We start from the raw sequence: 27,621 nt of genomic DNA on the forward strand, positions 1-27,621 counted from the left end.
TCTCAGCAGAGATTTGCCTCTTGGATTTATTCCCCCTCCTCTGCTATTTCCAATCTGCCCTCCCCCCACCTTCAAGAAAAAAAAAGGACTCCTGCTGCACTTGGCTTCCCCCCTCACCCCCTGCTCTGAGCTTCCCCAATCAAGTGCAGAAAACTTTCTGTTTCAATTGGTCGGGGTGGATAGAGGAAGACCCGAGTTCAAAATTCAGCAGGATCCACAATGGAAAAAACAAAGTGAGTACAGAATCAGCCCAGGAAAGAGAGGTTTCGTAGTGGTTATCTATTGGTTGCCTCTGGACAGCAACCTGGACTTGCTTGGTGGTCTTCTGTGTAAGTTTTGACCTCTACTGAGCTTCAGAGATCTGATGCAGTCAGGCTGGCCTGAGCTCTGCTCAGGGCATAACTTGGGAATGGAGAGTTTCAGGCAAAGGACCAGCGACCATCGATTCATACTTTATTCAAGTGGTCTCTGGGCTACGTACCCATCTTACCGATGATTTTCAGAGGTAACCCTTCAGTCTTAAAGCGAGAGCAGCAGATTAAAAGGAGGAAAGAGCAGAACGGCAGAGTCAGCCCAAGCCAGGCTCAACTGATTTGCAAAACAGCAGGAATGAATTAAACCAATAGCTTGCAGGAAACAATCCGTCAAGAGTTTTTGTGAATTAATTGGCCTCGGTTGGCAGCCACAGGGACAGAGTGGTGGATGGCCTCCAGCCAAGGATTCGGAAGGGTATTCCGCACTCGGAGCAGCGCCCTGGAAGTCATCTACTGTTTGTTCCCTGCTTGGCAGACGCCCGAAAAAGCAGGACATGCAGCTCTCAAGGGACAGCGAGGGAGAATCATGCGAAGATGAGGAATGCGACCACTGTCAGTCCAGCTCTATTGACGTGCCGCGCCAAGTACAAGATGTTAGGTCTCTGCCCTGGAGATCTTACAATCTAAAGTACATCTTAAGAGGGAAAGAGGCCGTGTTAGAACCTGCAGCCTGCCTCACAAGGCCTGCCTCACACATGAGGCAACAGTGAAGCGGCACACACCTGAGGCAGAGAGCCAGTGGTCTTGTGGTTAGGAGTTCAGCCTAGAATCTGGGAAACCCAGGTTCGAATCCTGTCTCTGCCACAGAAGCTTTCAGGGGGAGGGGCCTTGGGCCAGTCACATGCTCTCAACCGAACCAACCTCGGAGGGTTGTTGTGAAGATAAAGTGGAGAAGAGGAAGTAAGCTGCTCCCCCTAGAAAGAAAGATAGTATAAATGAAGTAGGTAACTAAATCAATTGGTTTATCCTTATCTATTGTTGTTCCTCTATATATTTGTGAAACAGCCTAGGGGGTGGGACGTGTCCGCCTGTCCAAGTTGGAATAGGGCCAATCAGGGTGCAGCCAGCTTTGCCCTGATTGGCCCTGCCCCTGCAGCTCCCGCCCTCTGTCCCTGGACTCTAGCCTCTTTGCTCTCAGACGCCTCAGTGCCTGGAGCCAGCAGCAGGTAAGGGGAGAGGGCCCAGGGCAAAGGAGGGCCTGCTGGTGGAGGGCCTGCTAACGAGGGCCTCTTAGCCTACTTGGCTGGGCCTGCTGACTGCCTGCTAAGGAGCTCTGTCCTGGCCCTGCTAACTAATGAGCTGCCCAGCCCCCGCCTGCCCCACTTGATCCGGCTGCGAGCAGCGGCCCAAGGCCACCTTAAGCTGCCTGGCTGAGGGCCAGGGGTGGGGACCCTTTCAAGGCTAGTTTTGATATAAAACTGAAACTATAAATAACTAAATCACCCTCACAGACCTGAGGCAGTCATTTAGCTATTTAAGATAACTGGACTCACCACTTCTGTCCATAGGGTTCCCAACCTGCAGGTGGGGCCTGGGGCTCTCCCAGATTTACCCCTCATCGCCAGGCTCCAGAGATCAGTTCCCCTGGGGAAAAGGGATGCTTTGGAGGGGGGGGGGCTCTATGGCATTGCACCCCAGTGAGGTCCCTCCCCTCCCCCAAATCTCTGAGTTTCCCAACCTGCAGCAGATAACCTGAACCCCCCACCTCTATCCCAGCCCAGGAAATCAAATGGAGTCAGAATAAAAATGGGAGGTCACATTTCGTAATGTCGCCCTATGTGAAAACTTCCTGGTGAATTAAACAGGCAAACAGTACTCCAGGAGAAGATGGGTGTGTACGTGTGTCCTGCCATGCTAGATTTCTGCTTGCACGGATATTTGCTTGTTGGTTTGACATCAAGGGTAGCAGCCTGCCTCTTGTTGTGTATTGTCCGAATCAGGCATTTTCAGTGACCCCCATTCTAACCCAGAGAACATCTGTCCTGAAGCTAAGGTTGCCAAACTCCAGGGGGTGGCTGGAGCCCTTGTGGGATCACAAAAGCTCTCCAGGTGTCAGAGATCACCTGTCGAAAACGGCTTCTTTGGAAGGTGGACTCTATGCAGGATTGGCCAAACTGCGGCTCTCCAGATGCCCATGGACTACAATAACCATGAGCCCCTGCCATCTGGCAGGGGCTCATGGTCATTGTAGTCCATGGGAATCTGGAGAGCCGCAGCTTGGCTACCGCTACAGCATTAGGCCCCGCTGAAGTCCCTCCGCTATCCAAACTCCCCCCTCCACAGACTCCCCCCCTCCCCCCCAATTCTCCAGCGATTTCCCAGCCCTAGACCCAGCAGGCTAGAGGACAAACCCAGCCGTTCCTGGGGGTGGGAGTCCGAGCTTCAAGACTCCACCAAGGACTATTTAGTTTATCTAGTGAGAAATTTTGGCTCCTGCCCCTCCAGGGAAACAAGCACGGGGCGGTTTATAAACATAAAACACGTAAAATGTAGGATAGGCACGTTCCAATGGGCAGAAATGCAGACAGAGAGTTGGAAAATCCTGCTGGGGCAGTAAAAGGCACAGCCAGCTAGAAGAGCCAAGTCAGGCCCACCTTTTCCCATTGCAAATCACGGCACATCAGGTGGACTTATCGATGTTTTCCTGAGACGCACAGGTAGTGCTGCCTCCCAGCTAGCATCTAAAGCTCTCCTCTTCCCTTCCGTGTGTTCAGCTTTGTTTAGATTCTGCGGGCGAAAAAGAACCCTAATGTAAACAACCTCCCCCCCCCCCAAAAAAAACAACCAACCCAAAATGAAATGAACCCAGTCTAGAGACGTCAGTCCTGCAGTGCACCCAACCCAAATTGTAAGGACGTGACTGCATGCTGCATGGAGGCAGAAGAAAGCCGTGAAATCCAGAAGATATCCGAGCTGGAATGCCAAGCAAAAGATGCTGAATTGCAGGGCCCAGTGAGGGGCAGGCAGACCCCGTCTCAAGAGAAGACACAGAAATGGAGTGGATAGAGGCAGGAAGGCAGCAGCTGGGAGCAAGGTTTGCATAGCTGAGCAGCAGATAAAGAATATCTGGTGGTGGCCAGACTAGGGACTTCCTGATGATTTTCAGATCATCTCCTCCAGCGTCCTGATTGGCTCAGGTAGAGACTTCCTGTTTTTGAGCATGCTTCCTCTCTGCTTGCCTCCAGAACAGCAGTTGAACAACAGAAGAATGACTGCAGACAACAGCCAGCCTGACAGTTAGATCTCTTTCCTCATCTTGTTTCTCTTCTGAGTGAAAATAATTTTATCCTTTGAGCAGCCTAGTGCTCTGCTCTCTCTGCGTATTCAAATTCAGCCAACAGATAAAAGATAAAAGCAGGGTCTTTCTCCTCTGTCTTTCCCGAAGCTCAGATTTCAGTCCAAGCCAGCAGAAGCCCCCCAAGAGTCAGAATTTAGGGGGAAGCTCTTTGGGATGATGGAATTTTGCATGCCTAGATTTGGCTGGAGGTCATGTGGGTAGAAAAAGGGCCTTCCACCTCAGTCTCCTCTATGCTGCCTGTAAGTTTCAGTCTTTGGAGTTTACTGCGCAGCACTTTGGTGCGCTGAAGAGCATTGGCATGCTGAATCACCACCAGGAGGCGCTGCTGCTTTGGCCTGTCTGCTGGGAGGCCTGCAAAAGATGCAGAATCTATAGTGGATTCTACTGGGACCAATTAGGTCTTCAGTTAAAAACCCAAACTGTCCAGGCAGTGTTCTAGTCACTGGTTCCTTGCTTCCATAGCATCCCGTCCACCAAACAGAGGCTCACGTAAAATATGAGAAAGGTCTTATTCCAGGCCACGTCTTGGAATCCTAATCCCCGGAGTTGAATAGACCAGTCCCAGTAGGCAGCAGAGACAGATTTATGGCCCAGTTCCTTGTGGCCAGAGGAGAGGGGTCTGGAAAGCAGATGGCCAACCTCAGATCCTGTTCCGAGTGGATTCAAGCCCAGCGTTCGTCTCGGCTTCGGTGGAAAACCCTCTTCTCATTGTTGCTGAGACATATTTGAACAGGGCCTTTCGGGAATAAAAAAAGGAAAGCTCTTACCGCTTGGGTCACCTGGGCTGTGTGAATCACAAAGTGTGTGTGCGTGTGTGTGTGTGTGGGGGGGGGGGAATTTAACCTACCTTGCAGGGTTGTTGCAAGTCTAGAATGGCGTATTTCCCCCTCCCAAGAGTGAATTTAAAAAAAACAGTTCTGTTTCCCTAGAAGACCTTTCCTCTGCTCCCAGGCGAAAGCCAATTTCCAGGAAGGACCTGGAGTTTGCCCAAAGTCTCACCTGTTGGGGTTGCCAATCTCCAGCCTTAGAATATACAGGAATTATAATAGATTTTCAACTGACAGGGATCAGTTCCCCTGCAGAAAGCGGCTGCTTTGGAGACGAAGAAGAGCTTTTCGCTCTCCAAAGGAGTCCCAAAGCGACCGGCAAGCCCCTTTTCCTCCCTCTCCCTACGACAGACACCCTGTGAGGAAGGGGAGGCTGAGGGAGCACTGGGAGAATTGCTCGGTGAGAACAGCTCCAAGAGAACTGGGACTGGCCCAAGGTCACCCAGCTGGCTGCATGTGGGGAATCAAACCCTGTTCTCCAGATCAGAGGCTCTTCAGCCCTGGACCGTTCTGGGCTCTACGACATGATACCAAGCTGAGCTGCTTCCCCCCCCCCACCCCCCAACTCCACCCCCCAACTCCACCGCCCACCCCAGTCTCCAGGATTGTCCTGGCATTCTTGGTTTCCTTACCTCCCAGGCCTGCTCAACCTCTGGGGTCCATTCCTCTTTCAGGATAGGCTGGGCAGCCTGGATGAACTGGGCTCCAACGTACTGAAAGGTCAAGCCAAGCAGGGAGTCCGTCATTTGCCCCAGAACAAGGCAGGCAAGGTCCCGCTGCCACCCTCCCGCCAGGCCCTAAGAAGAAGGACTCAAAGGGCTGCCCGTCCCCAGGTGGGACACCCAGAGTCACAGAATCATAGAACCATAGAGTGGGAAGGGGCCATGCAGGCCATCTAGTCCAACCCCCTGCTCTACGCAGGATCAGCCCTAAGCATCCTAAAGTCACACGGTCACACTTGGGCCGAACTCCAGGAAGGAACGGCAAATCCTGCTCAGTGAGAAGAATTGCGCTCTGCTGTCTAAAGTCGCCAATGAGAAAATTTAATTTTAGTGTTTGCAAAAATGGCAGACTGTGTATCGGGTTTTTGTGTACACCACCATTACCGGTGTATGGCATTACTGTGTATGCCATTACCGGTCATCTCTCTCTCTCTCTCTCTTCCTCCAGGAGGAAATGGCGGCTTTGGGGGGGTGGGCTCCCCATAGCATTCTACTCCACTTAGGGCCCCTCCCTGCCCCATTCCCCCCCCCCCAGCTTCACCCCGCAAAGTCTCCAGGGATTTCTCAACCCAGAGCTGGGGGCTGAGATCCATCCCCCAGGAGAAAACGGCTGCTTTGGTGGGGGGGGGGTTCTAGGACCTCCTGCCCTGCCCTCCCCTCTGGCGGTGCCCCCCCCCGGGCCCGTCTCACCTCGTAGTACTTGGGGGGGGCCTGGTAGCGGCAGTGGCTCCTGCCCAGGTTGAAGGCCAGCAGTTCTAGCTTGTCTGTCTGGTCCAGCCGCCCCACGCTCTTCTCCACGAAGGACATCACCCTGCAAGGAGAGCAAGGCAAGGGGAAGGAACGTGAGGGTGGGGCTGCTTGTGGGGGGGGGGGGGAACAAGGGCCTCTCAAACAGCCCTGGGGGGAGGAGTTTGCATATTCAGGGAGCCCCCCAGGGACGGCAGGAGACATTTTGGAGCAATGCCAACCACCCACCAAGAGCCAGCTTGGTGTCTTGGTTAAGGGCATCGACTTCTAAACTGAAACCGGGTTCGATTCCCCGCTCCTTTGCATGCCGCCAGCTAGGTGACTCTGGGCTAGTCACAGTCCTGTGAGAGCTGTTTGCCCCAAGCAGTTCTATCAGAGCTCTCTCAGCCCCGACCTGCCTCACAGGGTGTCTGTTGTGGGGAAAGGAAGGGAATGTGATTGTAAGCCGCTTTGAGACTTTTTCTGGTAGAGAAAAGCGGGGTATAAAAACCAACTCTTCTTCTTCTGAAGTCTCCTCTTATCCCAAGAGACAAATTTCCTGAAAACAGCATGAATTGATAGCTACTCAGAGCTGATTTGGAAGGATTTGCCAGTCTGAAAACACTTGAAATATTTCTGGAATACTTGGGTCAAATTAAACCTTAATTGGCATGCTTTCCCTTCTTTTGTCTCTCATGGGGTGTCCTCAGGCCTCACTAACACATGGCCAATCTAGTTCCCCCTGTAACGTTTCACAATTGCTCTCCAGGCGAGGGAAATGGCCGCCTTGCAGGGTGGGCTCTAGAGCAGGGGTAGTCAACCTGGGGTCCTCCAGATGTCCATGGACTACAATTCCCATGAGCCCCTGCCAGCGCGCTGGCAGGGGCTCATGGGAATTGTAGTCCATGGACATCTGGAGGACCCCAGGTTGACTACCCCTGCTCTAGTGCACGAACATTAACAAGAAAGAATCCAGGAGCACTTAAGGACTGACCACGTTTGTGGCCGGTGAGGCGTTTCCGTGGACTCTGGCTCTTCCCTCCTGCTTCTCCATGGACAGCAGAGCCAAACGCCAAAGGGTGGGCCTCAAAAAAAGAAAAGCAAAGTCCAACACCCATCTTCCCAGCCTGGTTCTGAGAAACTCTCTGAAGCCCACAGGGAGGGATGCTCAGTTATCTTTTCCTGCTGCCATCGAATCTCAGGAAATTTCAGCGCTAATGTTTCCCGTGAACATGTGTCTCGGGGCACGCAGTCCGCTGGGGAAGAAGGAGCAGGAAATCTTCACGTCACGTATTCCTCGAAGCGGGTGAAGGTTGGAGCCAGAGGGGAACGCTGAGTCCTTAGACCTTGGGCAGTTCTTGCTTCCTATGAATCACAGCCTTACAGGACTGGTTGGCCGATCTGGCCATAGCGTGTTGGGCCGAGCGGGAAATATATACCTGCTATTTGAATCCCACCCATTATGGAATTTACGAGTCTTGAAACTTAAGATAAAAAATTTTGTTCCTGATTTTGCACGGAGGGGGAGGAACTTTAGAGAGGCATGCTTTGTGTTACAACTTTGGGAGAAAATTATTTTTGGCTTTGCCTGCATGCTTGTAAACCTATTCGTTGCTCCAGCCAGTTCTCTTAAAAAAAAAAAACATCCCTGGGAGAAGAGAGAGGGAGGCGGGTGTGAGGGCAGGACATTGGAGGTGGAGAAAGTGCTTCTTCACCTCCATACCTTTCTTTGGTTGGTCGGTTGCTGGTTGCTGTCCATTAGATACTGCTACATAGGTTGTGGAGTCCACCTTTTGGGATTCTCCAGCTAGTGCTTTAAAATGGAGGATGTAGCCGGCCGTTTACTGCCCAGATGCTGCACGTCGGTGACGTCGTATAGAAGGGCCAGAATATAACGACAACGAAAGGTAAGCATTTCACTATTTTTAACGGGTACAGAAATGCCCTGTTTGTTCCTGTTAGTAAAGTTGTGTTCAGCATAACTCTGGAGTTCTTGAATATATAAGACTGGGTGTCAGGACTCCCTAAGGTTGCCAACCTCCAGGTCAGGCCTGGAGAGCCCCTGAAGTGACACCCTAATCCCCAGGCAACTGAGTTCAGGTCCCTTGGAGAAAATGGATGCCTTGGACAGCGGAGTTTATATCTAAACGAGGCCATGAAGGGGGGCTCTTGTGGCCCGTATATGCCCAGGGACTTGCCAATCGCTACTTTTTCTTCCAGCCCGGATTGGCCGTGGGATCCTGAAGGGGGCTAGATGGTTTTGAATTTCCTACGTTGTGCAGCGGGTTGGACTAGATGACCTTCGAGGTAGCTTTCAGCTCTATGCCTCTAAGGTTGAGCTCTGGATGGGGAAATACCTGGAGCTTTCGGAGAAGCCTGGGGAAGGCCAGATTTAGACAGGGCAGGGGTCTCAGTGAGGACGAGGGGCTAGAGGTCTCCATGAATGACAGCGGATCTCCAGACAACAGAAATCAGTTCCCCTGAGAAGATGGCCACTTTGGAAGGTGGAGTCTATGGCGTTACCAAATCCCGCCCTCCCCCAATTCCAGACCCGCAAAATCTCCATTGCTACATTTGAGAAAAATGCTCCTAAATCCCCAGTATTAAGTGTAGATCTCTGCGTTTTGCCAGTTTATCTCCCTCCCCCACGCCTTCAACGCTGACGTAGCACGATAGTCTGTCACTGATTGGTCAGCGCATCAGTTCAAAGACTTCCTGGTTCCTGGTCGCCATTCCCTCCAAGACTTATTTTTACCCTCATTTCTAAAGTGACTGTGCTCCAAGCCCACACTTCTGTGTGTCGATATTTGCCTTTTGATATTGCCTTTCCCCCCACTCGCTCTCCCCCCCTCACTTGCTCAGAAAAATAAAAATAAACAAGCAGTATCCTGCTCCATTCCTCCCCCCCCCCTGCATGCTTTGGCTGTAGAATGGCAGGAAATAAAACCCTCTCCAGCCTTGTGCTCCTTCAGTGCTGGCTGGAGCATCATGACCACTGCTCCCCTCCCCCCTCTGAGCTTCCCCAATCAAGCCGGAAGGAGAGAGCAACCACACAAGTAAGTGTAGAATGCAGTCTATTTCAGTTCGGGAAAATTGAAGGCAGAAGATCCGGGTTCAGATCAAACTGAATTCAGCAGGATCAACACTGGGGAGGGGGGGGGTAATGTGAGTGCAGAACCAGCCCCTATTAAAAAGAACTTCACTTGGCAGGTGATTGGGGGGGTCTGAAGGCAGCTGCTTCTCATGTGGACAAGGTCATTTTCAGGCCCTGCTGGTCTGACTTCAGCTCAACAGCATTTGGCATTGTGAAAGCTGAGTGGGGAGAATCACCCCCAAAATGGCTTCCATAGGAGGGGGAGACAAGTGAAGTCCCCCCACCCCAAAAGCCCAGACCTCCTGGGAACAGGAGAGCCTGAAGTAGAAGCACCCAAGGCAAACACATGGCTGTCCTTAAAGAACCCTTTATTTTGAATGTGGGCCACCACTAACAAGCCCTGCCTCACGCTGGCCCCACCCACTTTCCAAAAAGCTCAGTGGGTGCCAAGAGAGGTGTTGGCAGATGGCCATGGGCACCACGTTGGGGAACCCTGACCCAGTTAAGCTGCTCAGAAAGTCTTCATCAGGCCTCTAAAGCTGATCCTCCCTGGCATTTGACTACGTCTTTTGCTGTCATTTTAGCTGTTTCTTGTCTCTGTTCACCGTGAACTTTTTGCTTCATTGGCATATGCCATGGACAGCAGGGGCAAAACAACTGACAGCCAGCTGATGTGGTGTAGCATCGCAGTTAGGCTAGGGCCTGGGAGACCCAAGTTCGAATCCAGAGTCGTCGTGAGGATAAAAGAGGAATCTTGTAGGCCAGCTTGAACTCCCTGGAGGGAGGGCAGAATTGTTAAAAGCACCAAACCAATAAACGAGGGAGAAACTGAGATGGCCGGCAGAAGACTCCACTGGAATCGCATCAAAGAAATGCTTAATACCAGTTTAGAAGATTAGTAAGGCAGGGTGCTTTTGAAATATTAGCTTCCGGATTTGCCGGGGCAGGGGGCCAAGTGAACCTCCGGGCTTCTGTACGTTCGGGAGGTTAAGTGGACTTATTTCCTCCCTCTTCCAAAATGTAACCACATCCCATGAAGCAGAATTCAGGAAGGAAATATCAACAAGGTAAATCTCAGCATAATTATTTACTGCTCTTAAGGAGGGGGGGGGCAGCCATTTCAAGAGCAACATGAACTCTGGAATCAAGGCTGCCAAATCTGGATTTGGGAATTCCGGGGAACTGGGAGGGAGGGAGGGATTTGGGGAAGGAAAGCACTTGGCAGGATATAGAGCCCCCCCCCCTGCTATTTCCTGCATGGAAACAGATCTCTGTAGTCTGGCGTTCCCTCGCCATTCTGGGATGTCTCCAGGCCCCACAGGCAAGTTGGCAAGCCTGTTTGGCATGATCAGCAAAGAAGGAAGGCTGGAATGTTTAACTTTTAGTGAAGAGGACAATCAAACGGCTGATTCAGGTGTCCAGGTCTGATCCCCGGAAATGTTTCAAACCAAGCCAGGAAAACAATTCTCATGTAGAGACTTGATGTCCTTTCAGTGCACAGCTGGTGTTCCCGAATTTTTACGGGAAGGGTCCCGTAGCAGCAGTCATCCCACCCCCAGTAATGGTCCCCATCAGTTTGAGAGGTTCTCAGCAAACAAATTTGGAAATTTGACTGTTACATTTTTGTTGCAGAGCAATCTTTATTCAAAACAGAAAAAAGCGGGCTGTTATTTATTGTCCGTATGAACTATTTGGCAAAAGAACCAGTGGTTTTGTTCACACTAGGGAGGGACGGGATTTTTTAGCTGTCATGTAGATAGTTTGATGTTTTAATGGGGTTAGTTGCTGTGACCCGCCTTGAGCCTGTTGGGAGAGGCGGGAAATAAATATAATAATAAATAATAGAAGGGATAATGTGATCTCCCTGTTATTTGATGCATGGGAGTGCTGTCTGCTGAACTGAACCGTCTGTCTGTCAAGGGCAGTATTGCCTGCTCAGGCTGGCAGCCGCTCTCCAGGGTCTCAGGCTGACGTCTCTCCCATCCCCTCCTGCCCTGCCTGGTCCTTTTTAACTGGAGATGCCAGGGATTGAACCTGGAACCTTTTGCATGCTAAGCAGAGGCTCTGCCACTGAGCCACGGCTTCTCCCCCTTAGACTGAATCACCAGGCCCTTGATCCATCAAGGTTAGGGGTCTTCTCTTGTGTCTACTTCCCTCCCTGCCCGAGACATGTTTATCTTGCTATGAAATTTCCACTAAACAGACTTCAGTGACTGTCAGGTGACCCGCGGGCTCTCTCTGGGGAGACTTATGCCGGTACCCAGCGGCATCCGTAGATAACCCCCCGCCCCTTTCTACAACACACATGCACAACAAACCTCTTCCGGTACTCAGTGCAGCATGAGGTAGGGCAGGGGGTCGGCCAGCCAGGGCTGGTTGTCCAAACAAGTCACCCAAACGCGACATTTAATTGTGCCATGAGGGAAGAGAGGCATCTTGTCTCTATTTCAACTCTTCTGGTGTGATGAAATGTTTTTTGAAGAAAGCAATACTTCCTGAAAGTAGCTTTAATCAGTAGCTACTCAAAGCTTTTTGGGGAGGGATTTGCTAGTCTGAACATGCTTCTTTCTGGAAAGACTCTGGGTTCAGATTAAACCTCATTTCGGTCTACGTTCTTTGCTTGCCTCGCTGGGGATTTTCTCATGCCTTCGGGTGGAGCCTGGGAATTCCCCAGAATTACAGCTCTTCTCCAGACTACAGAGACCAGGGCTGGTTCTGCACTCACTCCCACCCCCCACCCCCCCATTGTTGATCTTGCTGAATTCAGAACAATCTGAACCTGGGTCTTCCGCCTTTGTTTTTCCCGAATTAAAACAGACGTTGCCATCTACACTTAATTTTGTGGCTGCTGTCTCCTTCCCGCTTGATTGGGGAAGCTAAGAGGGGGGAGGGGAGCAGTGGTCATGAAGGAGCACAAGGCTGGAGAGGAGTTTATTTCCTGCCGTTCTACAGCCAAAGCAAGGGAGGTTTGGGGGATGAAGCACAAGGTTGCTTGTTTATTTTTCTTTTCTTGAGTGAGCGAGGTGGGGGAGAGCAAGTGGGGAAAAGACAATCCAAAAGGCAAATCTCAGCACATATAAGTGTGGGCTTGGAGCACAACCACTTTAGAAATGAAGGCAAAAATAAAGTCTTATGAGTGAAGGGCAACTGGGAACCAGGAAGTCTTTGAATGGATACCCTGACCAATCAGTGACAGACTACCACGTTACATCATCACTGGAGGTGTGGAGGAAGGGAGGAATTTAATCCGGCAAAATGCAGAGATCTACACTTAATACTGGAGCTTTTGGAGCGTTTTTCTCAAATGTATCGAGTTATATCCGCTCCTGACTATTGCAGGGGAAAGGTAGTATCACCACAGATCAATCACAGATGTTGCAGAGGGAAAATGTAAAGTGCTGAATATGAGAATGAAAACTGAATAAGGTGCAGAGCTTTTTTAATACAAGGTCACTGGGGATAAGAAGCCCAGTGCAGATCCAGCCCTGTTCTCCTGGAGGAAATGGCTGCTTGGGAGGAAGGAGTCTCTATGGAATTATATTCGGCCAGTCCAGCCTCAGGTCTCCAGGAATTTCCAAACCTTCCAACACAGTACTTTCAACAGGCTTCATCACCAGTTTCCAGAAAGCCTGATGCCTCAGTCCTATTTTGGCCAGGTTGGCTGAACAGGGACAAAGAACTCTTACGACCCAAAGTCACCTAAGACCAGGGGTAGTCAAACTGCGTCCCTCCAGATGTCCATGGACTACAATTCCCATGAGCCCCTGCCAGCGTGCTGGCAGGAGCTCATGGGAATTGTAGTCCATGGACATCTGGAGGACCACAGGTTGACTACCCCACCCAGCAAGGCAGCCATTTTCCTCATCTGGAGAACAATTGTTAAACATTACAAGGGGAACTAGATTGGCCATGTGGTGGTGAGGCCTGAGGACACCCCGCAAGAGACAAAGGAAGGGAAAACATGCCAATTGTGAGAAGGTTTAATTTGACCCAAGTATTCCAGAAATACTTCAACTGTTTTCAGACTGACAAATCCTTCCAAATAAGCTCTGAGTAGCTATCAGTTCACGCTGTTTTCAGGAAATTTGTCTCTTGGGGTAAGAGGGAGGCTTCAGAAAATGAAGAGTTGGTTTTTATACTCATATTTATACTTATATTTTAGCCCATGGACATCTGGAGGGCCGCAGTTTGACTATCCCTGCCCAAGACCATCCAACTGCCTGTCTCTGCTATGGGCCCAGATCCAAACTCCCTAGTTGTGTTCGCACCCTGGTACTGCATTCCCTATGGAGCAGGGAGAATGCAGACCAGTGGGAAATCCCTGGAGACTTGGAGGGTGGAGCCGGGAGTGGGTGGGATTTGGGTCAGGGAGGGGCCACAGTGGAGTACAATGCTACGGGGAGCCCCCCCCTCCAAAGTGGCCATTTTCTCCTGGGGAACTGATCTCTTCAGCCTTCAGCGGAGCAGTAATTCCAGTGGATTTCCAGGTCCCACCTGCAGACTGGCATCCCTACCTCTGGCTAGTAATTGGGGGTGAGAAATTCCTGGATAGTTGGGAATGAAGCCCACAGAGGACAGGGGCCTCAATGGGGGTGCAGTGCCGTAGAGCTCCCTCCCCCTCCACAGCATCCTTTTTCTCCCGGGGAACTGGTCTCTGCCATCTGGAGAGGAGCTGGAATTCTGGGGAGTCCCCGGGCCCCGCCTGGAGGTTGGCATCCCAACTCCTGCTTTGGAAACCTGCGCCTACCGGAGTCCGTGAGCCTGCAGCTCTTTGCTCATCTTCAGTTGCTGGAGGTCGTCGATGTCGCGGAAGAGGAAGAAGGCGTCCTTGCATTCCGGGTGCGTCTCAAAGAGCCTGAAAGGGGAGAAAAGAAGGCTCCAGGCACGGTTCTCCACCAGCATCCTATTATGTGGGGTAGCTGCTTAGGCCGGGGGCTTCTTGGGGGGGGGGGGTGTTGCTGATGAACCACTCTTGGAGTTGCCCATGCATTGACACGCTCCCAGCATTCTTTGGTTTATTTATTTACGGTGACTGATCAGCATCAGGTAAAAGTACAGTGACATTAAACTAACAACAAGCCATGGATTTCCACCCTCTGCCGGCCATATAATAGAACTTCGCCCCTGGATGAGAAATAGAATTATCTTCCTCTGCAAGTTAGCTGTTCATTACTGGTTAAAGGTTGCTGCCTGGATTCGGTTCAAGGTTTTGGTACTTACCTTTAAGGCCCTGCATGGTCTGGGACCCACATACTTAAGGGACCGCCTTCCGCCCTATGCCCCCCGCAGGGTTTTACGCTCTGCGGGTGCAAATTTGTTGGTCATCCCTGGCCCCCGGGAAGCATGTCTGGCCTCGACCAGGGCCAGGGCCTTCTTGGTCCTGGCCCCTGCCTGGTGGCCTTCCACAGGGCCTGCAAAATGGAGCTCTTCCGCCAGGTCTATGGTTGAGACTGGCACACGGAAGAAGATCTAGACACCCCCCCCCCCGGGTTACTCTATTGGCGGATTAAGATCAGCAATCCCTGTCCACCCCTGGGGTGATAATGTGGGGGGATCTGGTTATGGTTTTTTGCTCCATTATATCTTGGACTCTTTGTATATGGACTGCTGTACACTTTATAGATCATGGGATTGTTTTAGGGGGTAATTTTATTGGGGTTTTCATGCACGTTTTGTAACCTGCCACGAGCCTTTTGGGAGTGGAGGGCTAGAAATTTAATAAATCATCATCATCATCATCATCATCATCATTATCAGTTGATCAGTATAGCTAGAGCAAGCTTTCTTGGCCAGGTTCTCGTGAAAATCTGCAGTTCCTTGAGAACCTTGGGTGATAGTTCATCTTTTAGACATATATTTTAAATTTGCTAAACATTTATTGGGTGGTATGACCATATCTGGTCATGTTGACCTCCCCAGCTGGCCAAGGATGGGCCTGGAGAAGGTGGGGAGGGGAGGGGCCTCGTGTGGGCGTGTCCGCACCTCTGCTTCCTAACCCTATTCTGCATGATTGCCCCACTTCTGGGTGGGGTTTCCCAAAACAGCAAGGGTGCCAGCCTCCAGGTGGAACCTGGGGATCCTGCAGAATTGCAGCTCCTCTCCAGACTACAGAGATCAGTCTGCCCATCCACCCCCCTTGGAGAAAAGGGATGCTTGGGGGGGGGGGAGACTCTGTTGCCTTGTGCCCCATGGAGGTTCAGGGATGCCAGCCTCCAGGTGGGGCCTGGGGATCCCCTGGCATGACAGTTCCTCTCCAGACCGCAGAGATCAGTCACCCCCCCCCTTCCCGGGGTATAAGGCTGCTTTGTGGGGGGGGCTCTAGGGGCATTGCACCCAACGTGACCCCTGTCCTCCCCAGGCTCCATCCCAAAATTTTATTTGTTATTAAATTTATATCTTTCCCCTCGCTTGCATCTCAGGGTGGCTAACCACATTGTTAAAAATACAATACAAAAAACACTAAAACAATAACAACAATTGCCATTGGAATAATAGCATCCAGCAAACTAAATAAGAACAAAGAGGCTTCCAATTTTGTTGGTCCCAAGTGGAGGTGCATCCCCAGCCTTACCCTTCCATCGCCTGCCAGTGGCCAACTGGCCCTGATCCGCAGGTCAACCAACGGGGGGGGGGGCACGTGCGGCCAGCACAGGCTTGCTCGGTCTTTCCTGTCCACTGGCAGGCGAAGGGAGGGCACGGTTGCCACATCCAGGTTGGGAAGCCCCTCGAGATTTGGGGATGGAGCCAGGAGAGGGCAGGGTCCACAGGGGAGAACAAGGCCTCGGAGTCCACCCCACTCAAGCACCCATTTTCTCCTGGGGAACAGATCTCTATAGTCTGGAGAGAGCTGGAATTCCGGGGGATCCCCAGGGCCCACCTGGAGGCTGGCATCCCTCAGTCTGTGGTACAAGTGGTGCAGTTTTTGATGAGCGATTAGGCTACCCCACCTGGAAGGGGCTTCAGGCAATTTGGACCGTGACAATCCCCAGCACTAGAAACACGGGCATCTCCCTGACTTCTGCTCACTTTTGGAAACCAATTTTATTTAGGAGCTGCCCCGGAGCAGCAGATTTCTCCCTGCACGACCTTTAACCTCCCCAAACCCACCTCAATTAAACACAAGCAAAACCCCCACTTTGGGCCCCTTTGGTAACCTCCAGGAGTTTCAGAGCCGAAACTGGGTTGTCCCCCTCTCTGCCTACCATGGTGAACCTGACTGGACTGGGGTTGCCACCCTCCAGGGGTCGCCTGGGCATCTCCTGGAATGACAGCTGATCTCCTTCTTGACAGACCTCGTTTTCTCCAGAGAACATGGCTGCTTTGGCAGGAGGGTGAAGGCATCGGGCAACCTAGTCAGATTTTAACGCATTTTGTGCCCTCTGGATTTTCCGCCTCCTGTTCTGAAATGAACAATAATTTTGCCTGGGCCAAGCGGTCCCCCCCCCCCGGAAATGCAGCCTGGCAATCCCCCGGCTGTCCACCAGAGGGCGCATCGGAGCTCACATCTGGATTGATTTGCAGAACTCTTTCTACAGACCTCTGCAGCAGAATCCAGGAGAATCCAGACCAGGGGTAGTCAAACTGCGGCCCTCCAGATGTCCATGGACTACAATTCCCAGGAGCCCCCTGCCAGCGAATGCTGGCAGGGGGCTCGTGGGAATTGTAGTCCATGGACATCTGGAGGGCCGCAGTTTGACTACCCCTGATCCAGACTAACAAAATTTGTGGCAGGAGATAAGCTTTCCTGAGTCACGCTCCCTTCATCAGATACTACTAGAATGTGGGTTCATCTGTCCTTCTATCTTGGAGAGCGGAGCGATTTCAGATGCCGAATGACATTAGCTGTTGTAAGACAAGAGGACGTCAGTGGCAATGGATGGCATTATTGGATTGGGCGTGATATGCAGAGGGGTCGCAGGTGTGGAGAAGTCAGGATCGGTAATGAGACAGGAAACCTAGGTCTTGATTCAGTCCAGGAGGATGCATCGTACATCCTTATGAAGCATGTATGCACACAAAAGCTTCTACCCTGAATAAAACTTTGTTGGTCTTCAAGATGCCCTTGTACTCTGCCTTAATTTGGCAGTCTCTCTTTCTAATCTCCCTTTGAAGTTCCTTTGTAAGAGAACTGCTCTGTCGGTCTTTTAGACTGGCCACTGACTGTCCTGGAAGGTTAAAATGTTCCTCCAAATTTCTTTCTGTGGCTCCTAATGTCAGACTTATGTCCGTTCATCCTTTGCCGAAAGACCTGGCTGTCCAATGGAGAGGGTGAAAGGGCACTGCTGATCCGTCATGGCATAATGCGCAATCAAAGATGGGCAAGAGGGTGTGAATCTCTGCAGTTGCTTTTGTTGATTATTCCCCAGAGTGCAAAAGAGCTTGATGGGGAAGGGGAGAAGTCTGAGCAAAGCGGGATATAGAAGGGCCAGTTAAAGGACACAGCTGTGTCCCTGGGAAACCCTGGAGCAAATTCTCAAATGCCACCTGTGCCTCCCTAGAACTTCCTGCAGCCGCAAATATTCATTAGCCGAGGATGCAAACGATTCTGGACACCCCGGAAACTGCTAAGGGCATCAAGCAAGCTGCACAGGTGCCCCCCTGTGGCTTGGAGGGAGTAACAGCAGGGGGCAGAAGAGAGTCACCCCTGACATTTCTACCCCCCCCCAAAAAAATATTTCTTTTTGCTTTCTTTCCTGCACTTGGGGTTGGTCCCCCATAATGGATGTCGAGATCCGTCAGCCCAAACATTGTGGCTTCGTTTTCAGAAGAAAATGCAGAAGGACATTCCTAGCCCTGTGACTGGGCTGGGAAATGCTTCCTGGACGTTTCAGAGCAGATTCATAGGGCTCATCCGTCACCCACTCCTTCTTCCACGGTTATGCTCCATTTGGGAGCAATTCTTCCAGCCAACCACCCACCCAAAGACGCCTGGCTTTTGTTACTTCGAAACGGGCCATGAGCTTGCTCCTAAAAATTTCGTTCTCTCCCGCTCCATAAGAAGCCTGGCTTTTGTAACAATGGATTGCAGCAACAAAAAAAAAACACCAAAACAAAAAAAAACAAAATTCTCATCTCTCCCTCCCTGCTCCCTCAAATTCCCGTGCAAGGAAAGAAGAGATCAAACTTCCAGTTCCCACGTACTAGCAATTGAATTGCTTATCTATATGCTGGTTCTCTGGTCTGTTTTGGGACGTGTGGGTGGGCGTGGGGGGCTGTAGTCATGTGTGGCACACAATGATTGCTCCCCAGGCGAACGCACACAGAAGCTTAACAAAGTTTGGTTCCTAACAATTTATTCCCTGCTGCCCCTGGTGGTCTCCCACCCTGCAGTTAAGGATGTCATTCCCCTGCCGGCCACTGGAGGGGAGCAGGGGGCCAGGGTGGCCGGAGGTGCCACAGAAGGCCTGATGCTGGACCAGCTGGAGGGTGGGGCTGCTAACCCCTTTTGCATTCAGTGCTGAGCCCTGCTGGTGTCTCAGCGCAGAAGAAAGCTGCTCACCAGAGTCTCTGGCTTGCGTAAGGATTTCTTAGAGCGCCCTGCTGTTGGTTTCCCCCTGTGCAAATAAACAAGCCTTCTCCAGCCATGGACTGGGATGACTCTGCCCGCCCCCTCCAAGAGAGGCCTGCTTGCGTTCCAGAAGAGGACCGGCCTCCCTAGCGCTGCTCAGGCTGCAGCTGCTGCCCTCCTCCTCCTCCTCCTTCTTCCTCAAGGCCACCGGGGAAGAGCCAGACACAAACCAGACCCCCACAGTAACGTGATGCGCGCTGCATGGGGTGATTCAAGCCGCCGGCCAGGAGAGCAACTCGCTGGCCGAAAAGTCTCCAGACTCCCTTTGCCAAACGGAACTTGAGTAAGAAAACACGCCTCAAGCTGTGCCCATGAGCATTTCCTTCACCCCTGCTTGTCCCTCCCATGCCTAAGCAGAGGTAGTCAAACTGCGGCCCTCCAGATGTCCATGGACTACAATTCCCATGAGCCCCTGCCAGCATTCGCTGGCAGGGGCTCATGGGAATTTTAGTCCATGGACATCTGGAGGGCCGCAGTTTGACTACCCCTGCCTAAGAGGCTTGAAGGAAGTGAGTTTGCATACCCACTTTTCACTACCCGAAGGAGTCTCAAAGCGGCTTACGTTCCCTTTCCCTTCCTCTCCCCACCACAGAGACCCTGGGAGGGAGGTGGGGCTGATAGAACTCTGAGAGAACTGCTCTATCAGGACTGGCTGGTTCAAGGTCACCCAGCTGGCTGCACGTGGAGGAGGAGTGGGGAATCAAACCCGGCTCACCAGATGAGAGGCTGCCGCATTGCACTACACCCGTTCCCAAGCAATGGCTCTCGATAACAGGTCAGGGAGTGCGCTAACACATTCTTTGTTCCAAATTTGAAACCGGTGCCGTTTGCAGAGAGAAATGAAGCATGGGTATGGGGTAGCCCCGCTCAGAAGAGAGCTGGGAGCCCTGGGTCCCAGTCCTGCCACTTACTCTCTCAAAGCTGTCTGAGATCTTTAAGGTGGATCCTGTGACAGCCAGTCTGTCTGCCATTAAGCAGAAGGAGAGCTGAGGCTTCATGTATGCAGCAGAGGCTAGAGAGGAAGGAAGAAACCAAGCCGAGAGTAGAAAGGACACTTGAAGTCACAAAAACTTCCACCAAAGCCTGTCGCTACAATTACGTTTCAAACAAAAATCACCACAGATCACATACAAAACCCACAGGAGGACGCAAGGGAAACCACAGGAAAGTGGCAGGTTGCCAGGGATTGTCCATTAGGGGTGCAGGAATGGATTTCTGGCTTAAGCAGAACAAAATCTGAGTCCAGGGGCACCCTGAAGACCAACAAAGTTTTGCTCTAGCATAAGCTTCCATGTGCAAGCGCAGTTCAAGCCAGCAGGCCGGGAGAGTTTAAGGGCCACGCAGCTCCTGTTCCGTAAAACGTGGAGCTTTTCCTGGGTGCCTGAAATGGAAATCTCAAGGGGGAAGACCTGGCGTTCAGAGCTGTGGTTCAGATTGCACCCATCTGTTCCGTCAGCGGAAATGCTTCCCTAGCGAAGAAGCCTTCCCCTCCCTCTGCACATGAAGCCACTCGGAAGAATTTCTTGCATTGGGAAAGGCCACATTCTTGTCTCCCCTTTCCTCACGTTCCAAGGCAGCTCACGATATCACGATAATCGTTAAGAGTGATTCTCAGTTCAAACCAAAAGGACAATAGCCAGCCCCCAGATCTTTCCTTCCAGGGGAGGGAATTCTATACGGTAGATTTGCAACTCTGCTCTATCCACGAATTTAAACGCAATGTAGGCACGAATTTAAACGCAATGATGACGGAGCTGGTGTTTTAGAAACCAGGCAGAGGTACCCAATGGCAAACCACCTCCGAACGGCCCGCGCCTACAGGGCTGGCCAAAGTGTGGCTCTCCAGATGTCCATGGACTACAATTCCCATGAGCCCCTGCCAGCGTGCCGCTGGCAGGGGCTCATGGGAGTTGTAGTCCATGGACATCTGGAGAGCCACACTTCGGCCAGCCCTGCAAGAAATAAATTCTCCTTGCAGGGTCTGTCAAAAAGTATTTCCTCCAGGTCCCCAGCGTCCACGTCGTCGGGCACAAAGAGGTCTTGGGCCAGGTCGCAGGTGACAGCCCCACAGGAGCTCCGGAACACCGCCCGTCTCCTCGCTGCATCGGTGATGCTGTTGGCCGTGAGGAAATGGCGGAAGCGTCTCTCCTAGCCTTGCCACCGGGTCGGGCGGCTGGAGTCGAATGGCTCAATCTGTCCCAAGGTAGCCATGCCGCGGCGTGCGCCCTCCGGGAAAAAGTTCAGGGGTCGACTATCCCTTCTCTGGTGGCCGGCGTGGCTCGAGTGATTCAGCTGGCGGATGGTCCCCCCTTAGACGGCTAACCCAGGACAGCATGCAAGGATTTCGCCTCTGCAGGATGCCGAGCAAATGGCAAAGCCCCTTCAGCCACCGCTCGCTCACTCGCTTCTTCTTTTGCTTTCAGACGTCTTGTGGCTTTGGTGGGGAGACCAGCAGGCTCCCGGCTTTCCTGGCCGACCCGGAGGCACCCCAGAGCCCGGGAATCAATAGCTGGCCTTCCTGAGAGACAGCCGCCAAAGCCTGCCTCTGCCGGGATCGATCTTTCGAAGGACGGAGCCAAAAAAGGGATTAGGGATGCTGAGGAGCATGAAAATTGAGGCCTTGACGGCTGTTGGCCAAAAAGGGCCCTTCCTCCTTCCCAGAAACTGGGGGTCTCCAGCTATAAGCTGGTTATCGCTGGAAAACGCAAGATCTGCCATGTGCCTAATTCAAGAGCATGTGAAGATTGACTCCATGGGAGACTTCTTGCTCCTTTGAGCATACTTCCTCTCTGCATTCCCTCCACAACAATTAGTCCGTTAGACAGTTAGGACATACTCTCTCCCCTCTCACTTATAAAGCTGTTTCTCTTCTCAGTACATCTGTTTGATTTTCTAACAGTGCGGCACATCTTTGCGTATTTAAACTCTACCAACAGTTCTGTCTGTGGACAGAGCAGCTTACGCTGGCCGATGGTGGCGGGGCCTGCGGAAAGCTGCCATCAGATCAGCTCTGTACGTCTGCCCATGTGGCCACGTGCCCCTCTCTCTGCCAGGCTGAGGTAGGGAAGCACAGCTAGAAGGGACCTCAAGGTTCATCTAGTCCAGGGGTAGGCAAGCTGTGGCCCTCCAGATGTCCATGGTCTACAATTCCCATGAGCCCCTGCCAGCGAACGCTGGCAGGGGCTCATGGGAATTGTAGTCCATGGACTTCTGGAGGGCCACAGTTTGCCTGCCCCTGATCTACTCCAACCCCCTACATAAGGTGTGGTGTTCACGCCTCCCTCTGTCCCCAGCTCTGGGACCAGGATGGAGCCATAGGAGAGTAGGGTCTCTCTGGGGGGAGTCCACCCTCCGGAGCAGCCATTTTCTTCCGAGGAACTGATCTCTATTGCCTAGGGGTCGGTTATAACGCCGGGAGATCTCCAGACCCCACCTGGAGGTTGTCAACCCTAATTTCTGGGGTGAGAAAGGTTTTCAAGTTGCATGCCTGAGACAGCTGCATGCCTGTTGGCCCTTACAAAGCCGCGGGAGTCCAGCCTCCAGCTCCCTGGGTGGGAACCCTTTCCTCACCTGATGAAGACGATCACTCCGACGCGGGCAATGTCTTTGTGCAGGATCACCCAGGAGGCCCGGATCAGCTCCTTCTGCGCCTCAGAGAGCAGGAGCGGTTCTTGGGGCTCCTCGCTGCCCCCGCACCCCAGATCTGTTTTCAAATCCGGCGCGCCTTCCAGAGACGGACTCCTCTTCTCTTCGGTGATGGCCGAATCTGGATTGACGTTCGGGCCTGAGACGGCGCATCCCATGTCTTTCCTTAGGCTGGGTGCTCGTGGCCTTTCTCTCCTGCCTCGCCAGCTAAAAACAGGTGGAAGACATTAGTCATTTGGGGTGGGAATTGTCCCTCCAGCATCCCGCTTACATCTTACAGAGGTGGGAAAGAGAGGTGCCCCATTCTTAAGGATACCAGCTCTGAAAATTCCTGGAAATCTGGGGGGGGTGGAGCCTGGGGAGTGTTGGAAAAAGCTCTCTGTGCCATGTCTCCTGACGTGAGACTCTAAACAGGAACTCTCTTCACCATAGAGTTAGTGGACAGGAACACTGACCACTCACTGACCAGTCCTTAGAGCAGGGGTAGTCAAACTGCAGCCCTCCCGATGTCCATGGACTACAATTCCCATGAGTCCCTGCCAGCATTTGCTGGCAGGGGCTCATGGGAATTGTAGTCCATGGACATTGGGAGGGCCGCAGTTTGATTACTCCTTCCCTAGAAGGTAATTTCCTATTCCCTGAGTCTTCGCCCTTCCTTCTCCTCCATTCCTCAAGCCTGCACCACCATGGAGCGGAGATTTCCCAAGCATCTCCCGCCATCCAGCTATTTAGATTAGAATAGGAACCTTCTCTTCACCCCTAAGTATGTCGAATTACGTTCTCTAATACATAGTTACTATATTAGTTAAGTACACCCTTGGAGAACACGCTGCCCTGACCAGCCATATCAGGCCCTCTGCTAACTTTCAGGATATTTTTACCCCAAGTCTACCAACATTTAATATCCAGGGAGGGTGGGCGGGACTGCAATGGGGTATAACAGCGTAGAGCCCACCCCCCAAGGCAGCCATTTTTCATGCTTAAATCAGCCTTTTGGGAGTGGTGGTGTCGAAATTGAAATATAAGTAAATAAGCAAACCGACAAACAGATGTAGGCAAATGTGCAATGCAGGCCTGCTCTTTTCCTCTTCGTCCCACTGTACATTGCGTGAAAGGTAGCGGCTGGTTTTGTGGTGCTTGGGCCATCTCAGATCCCAGGTCCTACCTGGAGGCCCAAAAGGAACGGGCCACACGGTATGCGTAGAAAACTATTATCAACCACAAAAGGCAAAAATAGCTGAATATTATTTCAAATAATAATCTTATTTCCACATAGATGAGCAGCATGGTTTCAAACAACTGGTAGAATCTCAGTTGTAGAGATGTCACTGCTCTTCCAAAAATATATGAAATTCGATAGTGAACAGAAATAATTATTCTCATGGGTATGTCTTCCCAAGAGACACAAATAACTAATTTGTTATTTAACAGCTATAGTGAGTTGTCAAACAGCGTCTGGTGTATGCTGTTTTCAAAAATGATTCTTCCTCAGAACCTAATCATGTAGTGGTAAATTTCCTGCTTTCTGTGGGAGGTTGGACTAGATGACCCTGGAGGTCCCTTCCAGCTCTGTTTCTATGATTGTATTATCATTGTCCGTGAACTTATTGAGAGCGAAAATTCTTCTGTGGATGCTCAGGAGGCCGGTATCTCTACAACTCTGTAACCGTGTAACTGTGGTACACAAATCAACTAAAAAAAGAAAAGAAAAACTTAACCCCTCCAGGCCAAATTGAATCAAGAACCAAAACGCTTTAAGAAAGCAATATGCAGCCCAATAATACAGTCAATGTGCATAAATCAACTGCCTGCTTTGTGTTCTGGGTTGTGCTCTGGGTTTGAGAAGACCTCAACAATGGAGCTGCCCATTTTCAAGCCAAATGTCTAACCACGGTTTGTTTTGCTAAACCAGGGCTTCCTGCTTTTACTTAACACATCTTTCCTTTGATTCACAGGCAGGCCAGTATCTAACTCAGGGGTGGGCAAACTGTGGCCCTCCAGATGTCCATGGACTACAATTCCCATGATCCCCTGCCAGCATTCGCTGGCAGGGGCTCATGGGAATTGTAGTCCATGGACATCTGGAGGGCCACAGTTTGCCCACCCCTGATCTAACGGCACACACTCAGCAGCGGCAAATCATCGCTTTTGAAAGAGGAGAAAGCCAAGGCTAGTTGGAAAACACCATCGCAGGGGGTCAAAGACTGAACTGTGACAAATGCAGAGTTGTGAGAAAAGCCACCCGAGAGGCCCTTTGCTTCGGCCGATCTCTGCAGACCCAGCCGTGGAAGGTGCAGTTTCTTTCTATGCAACCACTTGGGTTGGAGAAATCCTGTCCCCAGCTGGCCAAGATCCTGATTTGGGTGGCCCAGGCTGACCCGACCTCACCGGCTTTTGGAAGCTAGGCTGGGCCCGCCCTGGCTGGCCTTTGGAAGGAAGGCTCCCAAGGCAGCTCAATGGCCAGACCCCCCGGGACAGCTCTTGCTTTGGAAACGCAGTGCGGTGCCCTTCCCAGCACCACCTGACGCCCGTCTCCTTGTGCTTCCTGGCCCTGGCAGGCATTTCCCGCTCCCCGAAGCCTGCCGGCGTGCAAAGAGCAAACAAGAGTCTCCCGCATCGCATTGATGCAGGAATGGCGCAGCCCTTGCCTAGAGCATGTGGAATCCACTGTGCAGCCAGCAAAGTTGGAACCGAAGCTCAAGACAGGCTGCATGGCATTTGGGGGACTGAGAAAGGGGGGGCTGCCCCCTCCAATTGTAGCAGTTGCTGCTCCGTGAAGGCGCTCATGGTGTCTCATAGGGATCCTCCTCCCCAGGGTGCCAACCTCCAGGTGGGGCCTGGAGAGCTAACAGCATTGCAGTTAAAAGGATCAGGTCCCTGTTAAGGCAAACAGAAGGTGTGGCAAGGAGAACTTTCTCCAGAGACAGGGAGGGACACTCTAGGGGCAGGGGTAGTCAAACTGCGGCCCTCCAGATGTCCATGGACTACAATTCCCATGAGCCCCTGCCAGCGAATGCTGGCAGGGGCTCATGGGAATTGTAGTCCATGGACATCTGGAGGGCCGCAGTTTGACTACCCCTGCTCTAGGGGGGGGCAAAGTGTGGCTCTCCAGATGCCCATCGACTACAATTCCCATGAGCCCCTGTCAGTATGCTCTTTAACGGCCACACCATGCTGGTTGTCTTAAACACAACACCAGTTTGGAGGAACCTAATGGTCTCCTGGCAGACGCTGCCACATGCTAGACTAAGGCTCTAGTCCTCAAGCCAACATGCTGGGAGGGGGTTGCCTTGGAGGGGGGCCACGCGTCTCCTGCTTGCCTGTGCCACAACAGGCAGCAAGCCTTCCTGGGGGACGGCCTGCGAGGGCTCTTTTGAAGACTCCGTTTTGCTCCTGGCTCCCAGGCTCGCACCCAGATCCCGCACATCCCCAGCCCTGCCTGGCTTCAGGAAGCTTCAGCAAGCCGGCTGCTTAGCTCCCCTTCAGCCCCAATCGGAGCTTCCATGGCAGCTTCCTTGGCCCCTTTCTCTATGCCTTTGGCAGCCTGATACTCAGCCTGGTGTGACCAGGATCCAGGTTCAAATGCTGACTTGTGCGGCAGAAGCTCGCTGGGTGACCTTGAGGCTGCCACCCTCACTCAGCCTGACCTACCTCGCAGGGCCGTGGTGAGGCATGCAACAGAGGAGAGGAGAACGGTGGATGCGGCTATGCATTCCCACCGGGCCAAAGGCAAGATGCCCATGAAGCAAGCGAGCAAGCGAGCAAGCGAGCAAACTCCCCGAGACAGTCCTTGAGTTCTTCCATCAGAACCAAAGTGCCACGCCACCCCCAGCTGGCCGGTGCCCCCTTGCCTCCTCCACTCTGCAAGCCACGTCTGCTCACCCGTGGAAGTGGGTCCTCTGCCAGGAAGAGAGAATCCCCCTTAGCCACCTGCTGAGCTGGAAGCCCGGAGGGTGAAGACGCACCAGAAGTTCTTCCCAGCCCGACTCTCTGGTCCGCTCTCCCTCTCTCCCTCTCTGGAAGAGCTTCTTTCTGAGCAGGTGAATCGGCAGCAGGACACGCAGGCATCCCTGGGTCCTAGAGCCTTCCCCTGTCCGCTCTGGCCCTCTTCCCCCTCCCTCCCCTTGCCCAGAGAGCTGCACAATATCAGCCTCCTGCAATTCTTCTCTCCGGCTTTACTCCTGCCGCTGCCGCTGTTGTTTCCATTTAAATAGAGATGCATCATCCCTTTCATCGCAACCTGGCACACGAAAGCACTCTTCAATTAGCAGGCCGGGCCGGCCGGGGGAGAGAAGACGGCGAGTCCACTGAACAAACAAGGGCTGTTCTCCACTGCTTTTGTGCTTGTTGCCGCTCCTACCTCCTACATAGGAGTTGCCAACTCCAGGCTGTGAATTTCATGGGGATTGCAGGGGAAGAGGTTGAAATTGGGTAAGGGGAAGGACCCCACAGCAAGGACCCCATCCTCCAAAGCAGCTGTCCTCCCCCCCCCCCCCCAGGAGAACTGACCTCTGGAGTTTGGAGCTCAGTTCTAGTTCGGGGACGTGCCCTGGTGCCCCTGGAGAAAGAAAAGGTTACAAAGGATTTGTTGTTTCAGTAGCCATGTTTCTAGCACTCAGTGAGCTGGAAGAGGTTGTCCCGATGGCAGGGAATGTTTGGGGACCAGCTGGTTCAGCCCGCCTTCTTTCCGCCGGTCACCTTCAGGAAGCCGGTTTTGTGATGCACAGTTTAGCCACCGGTTTACAGCTGCCTGACAGGTCCCTTCCTTCTGTATCTTTCTAACACTGCTCATGGTACATTTGAAGATTGTAGCAGATATATTCTGCTCAGGACGCAATCTGCTCCACTCAGTAGGGGAAAAATTAGAGGGACACTGCAGCTCACACTCTTCTTCAGCAACTCACAAAAGCTCCCCGCCAGTCACAATTTTTGTTGGTCTTTTGGGTGCTGCTGGGTGCTCCTGCTACGGACAGACTAACTTGGCCACCCGTCTTGATCTATCCGAAGAAGGGAGCCAGGACTCCCAAAAGCTCCTCCCCTGCCACCAATTTTGTTCATTTTGAAGGTGCTCCTGGGCGTTGGCTCTTTCCTACTGCTACAGACAGACTAACCTGGCCACCCGTCTTGATCTAGCTCGATGGGAGTTCTTCTTCCCCACTATCCCTGCACCCGTGGAAGGCAACCCTTTAAACAGAGGGCTTCAGAGGGGCAGCTGTGTTAGTCTGAAGCCAGAGAACCAAGTTTGAGTCCAACCAAGTGTTTAGACCAAACCAGTTTTAATCAAGGTCTCATCTTTCGTGTGCAAGCAAACCTCTCCAGATCTTCCATTCAAACGAACAGTTTTATCAATCACAATTTGTAGCGGCCCGTCATAAATGAATGCTGCGTGCTCGGGTAAATGCTAAGTACTCCTGAGTGCTGTTAATG

The 27,621-nt window shown here is 52.2% G+C and overlaps 1 protein-coding gene across 2 annotated transcripts; it reads right to left on the bottom strand.

Annotated features, from left to right (window-relative positions):
• Positions 1-222: 222 nt before the first annotated feature.
• On the bottom strand, positions 223-26,228 carry LOC143828270 (neuroglobin-like). Of its 2 annotated transcripts, XR_013227573.1 has the most exons (7): positions 26,077-26,228; positions 22,120-22,401; positions 13,729-13,836; positions 5,852-5,972; positions 5,072-5,152; positions 2,909-4,348; positions 223-1,228 (listed from the first exon to the last, which is right to left on the bottom strand). XR_013227573.1 is itself a non-coding variant. In XM_077318566.1 (6 exons), exons 2-6 carry the CDS (start codon positions 22,350-22,352, stop codon positions 4,253-4,255), a joined length of 639 nt encoding a protein of 212 aa, XP_077174681.1. In that variant the 5' UTR covers positions 22,353-22,401; positions 26,077-26,228; the 3' UTR covers positions 2,629-4,252. The 2 variants fall into 2 exon arrangements, 1 of the variants encoding a protein (XP_077174681.1); XM_077318566.1 differs by lacking the exon at positions 223-1,228 and having other exon boundaries at positions 2,629-4,348.
• Positions 26,229-27,621: the final 1,393 nt, after the last annotated feature.

The sequence above is a fragment of the Paroedura picta genome, unplaced genomic scaffold (assembly GCF_049243985.1).
Source record: "Paroedura picta isolate Pp20150507F unplaced genomic scaffold, Ppicta_v3.0 Ppicta_v3_sca21, whole genome shotgun sequence".
In the NCBI taxonomy this organism is placed as follows: Eukaryota; Metazoa; Chordata; class Lepidosauria; order Squamata; family Gekkonidae; genus Paroedura; species Paroedura picta.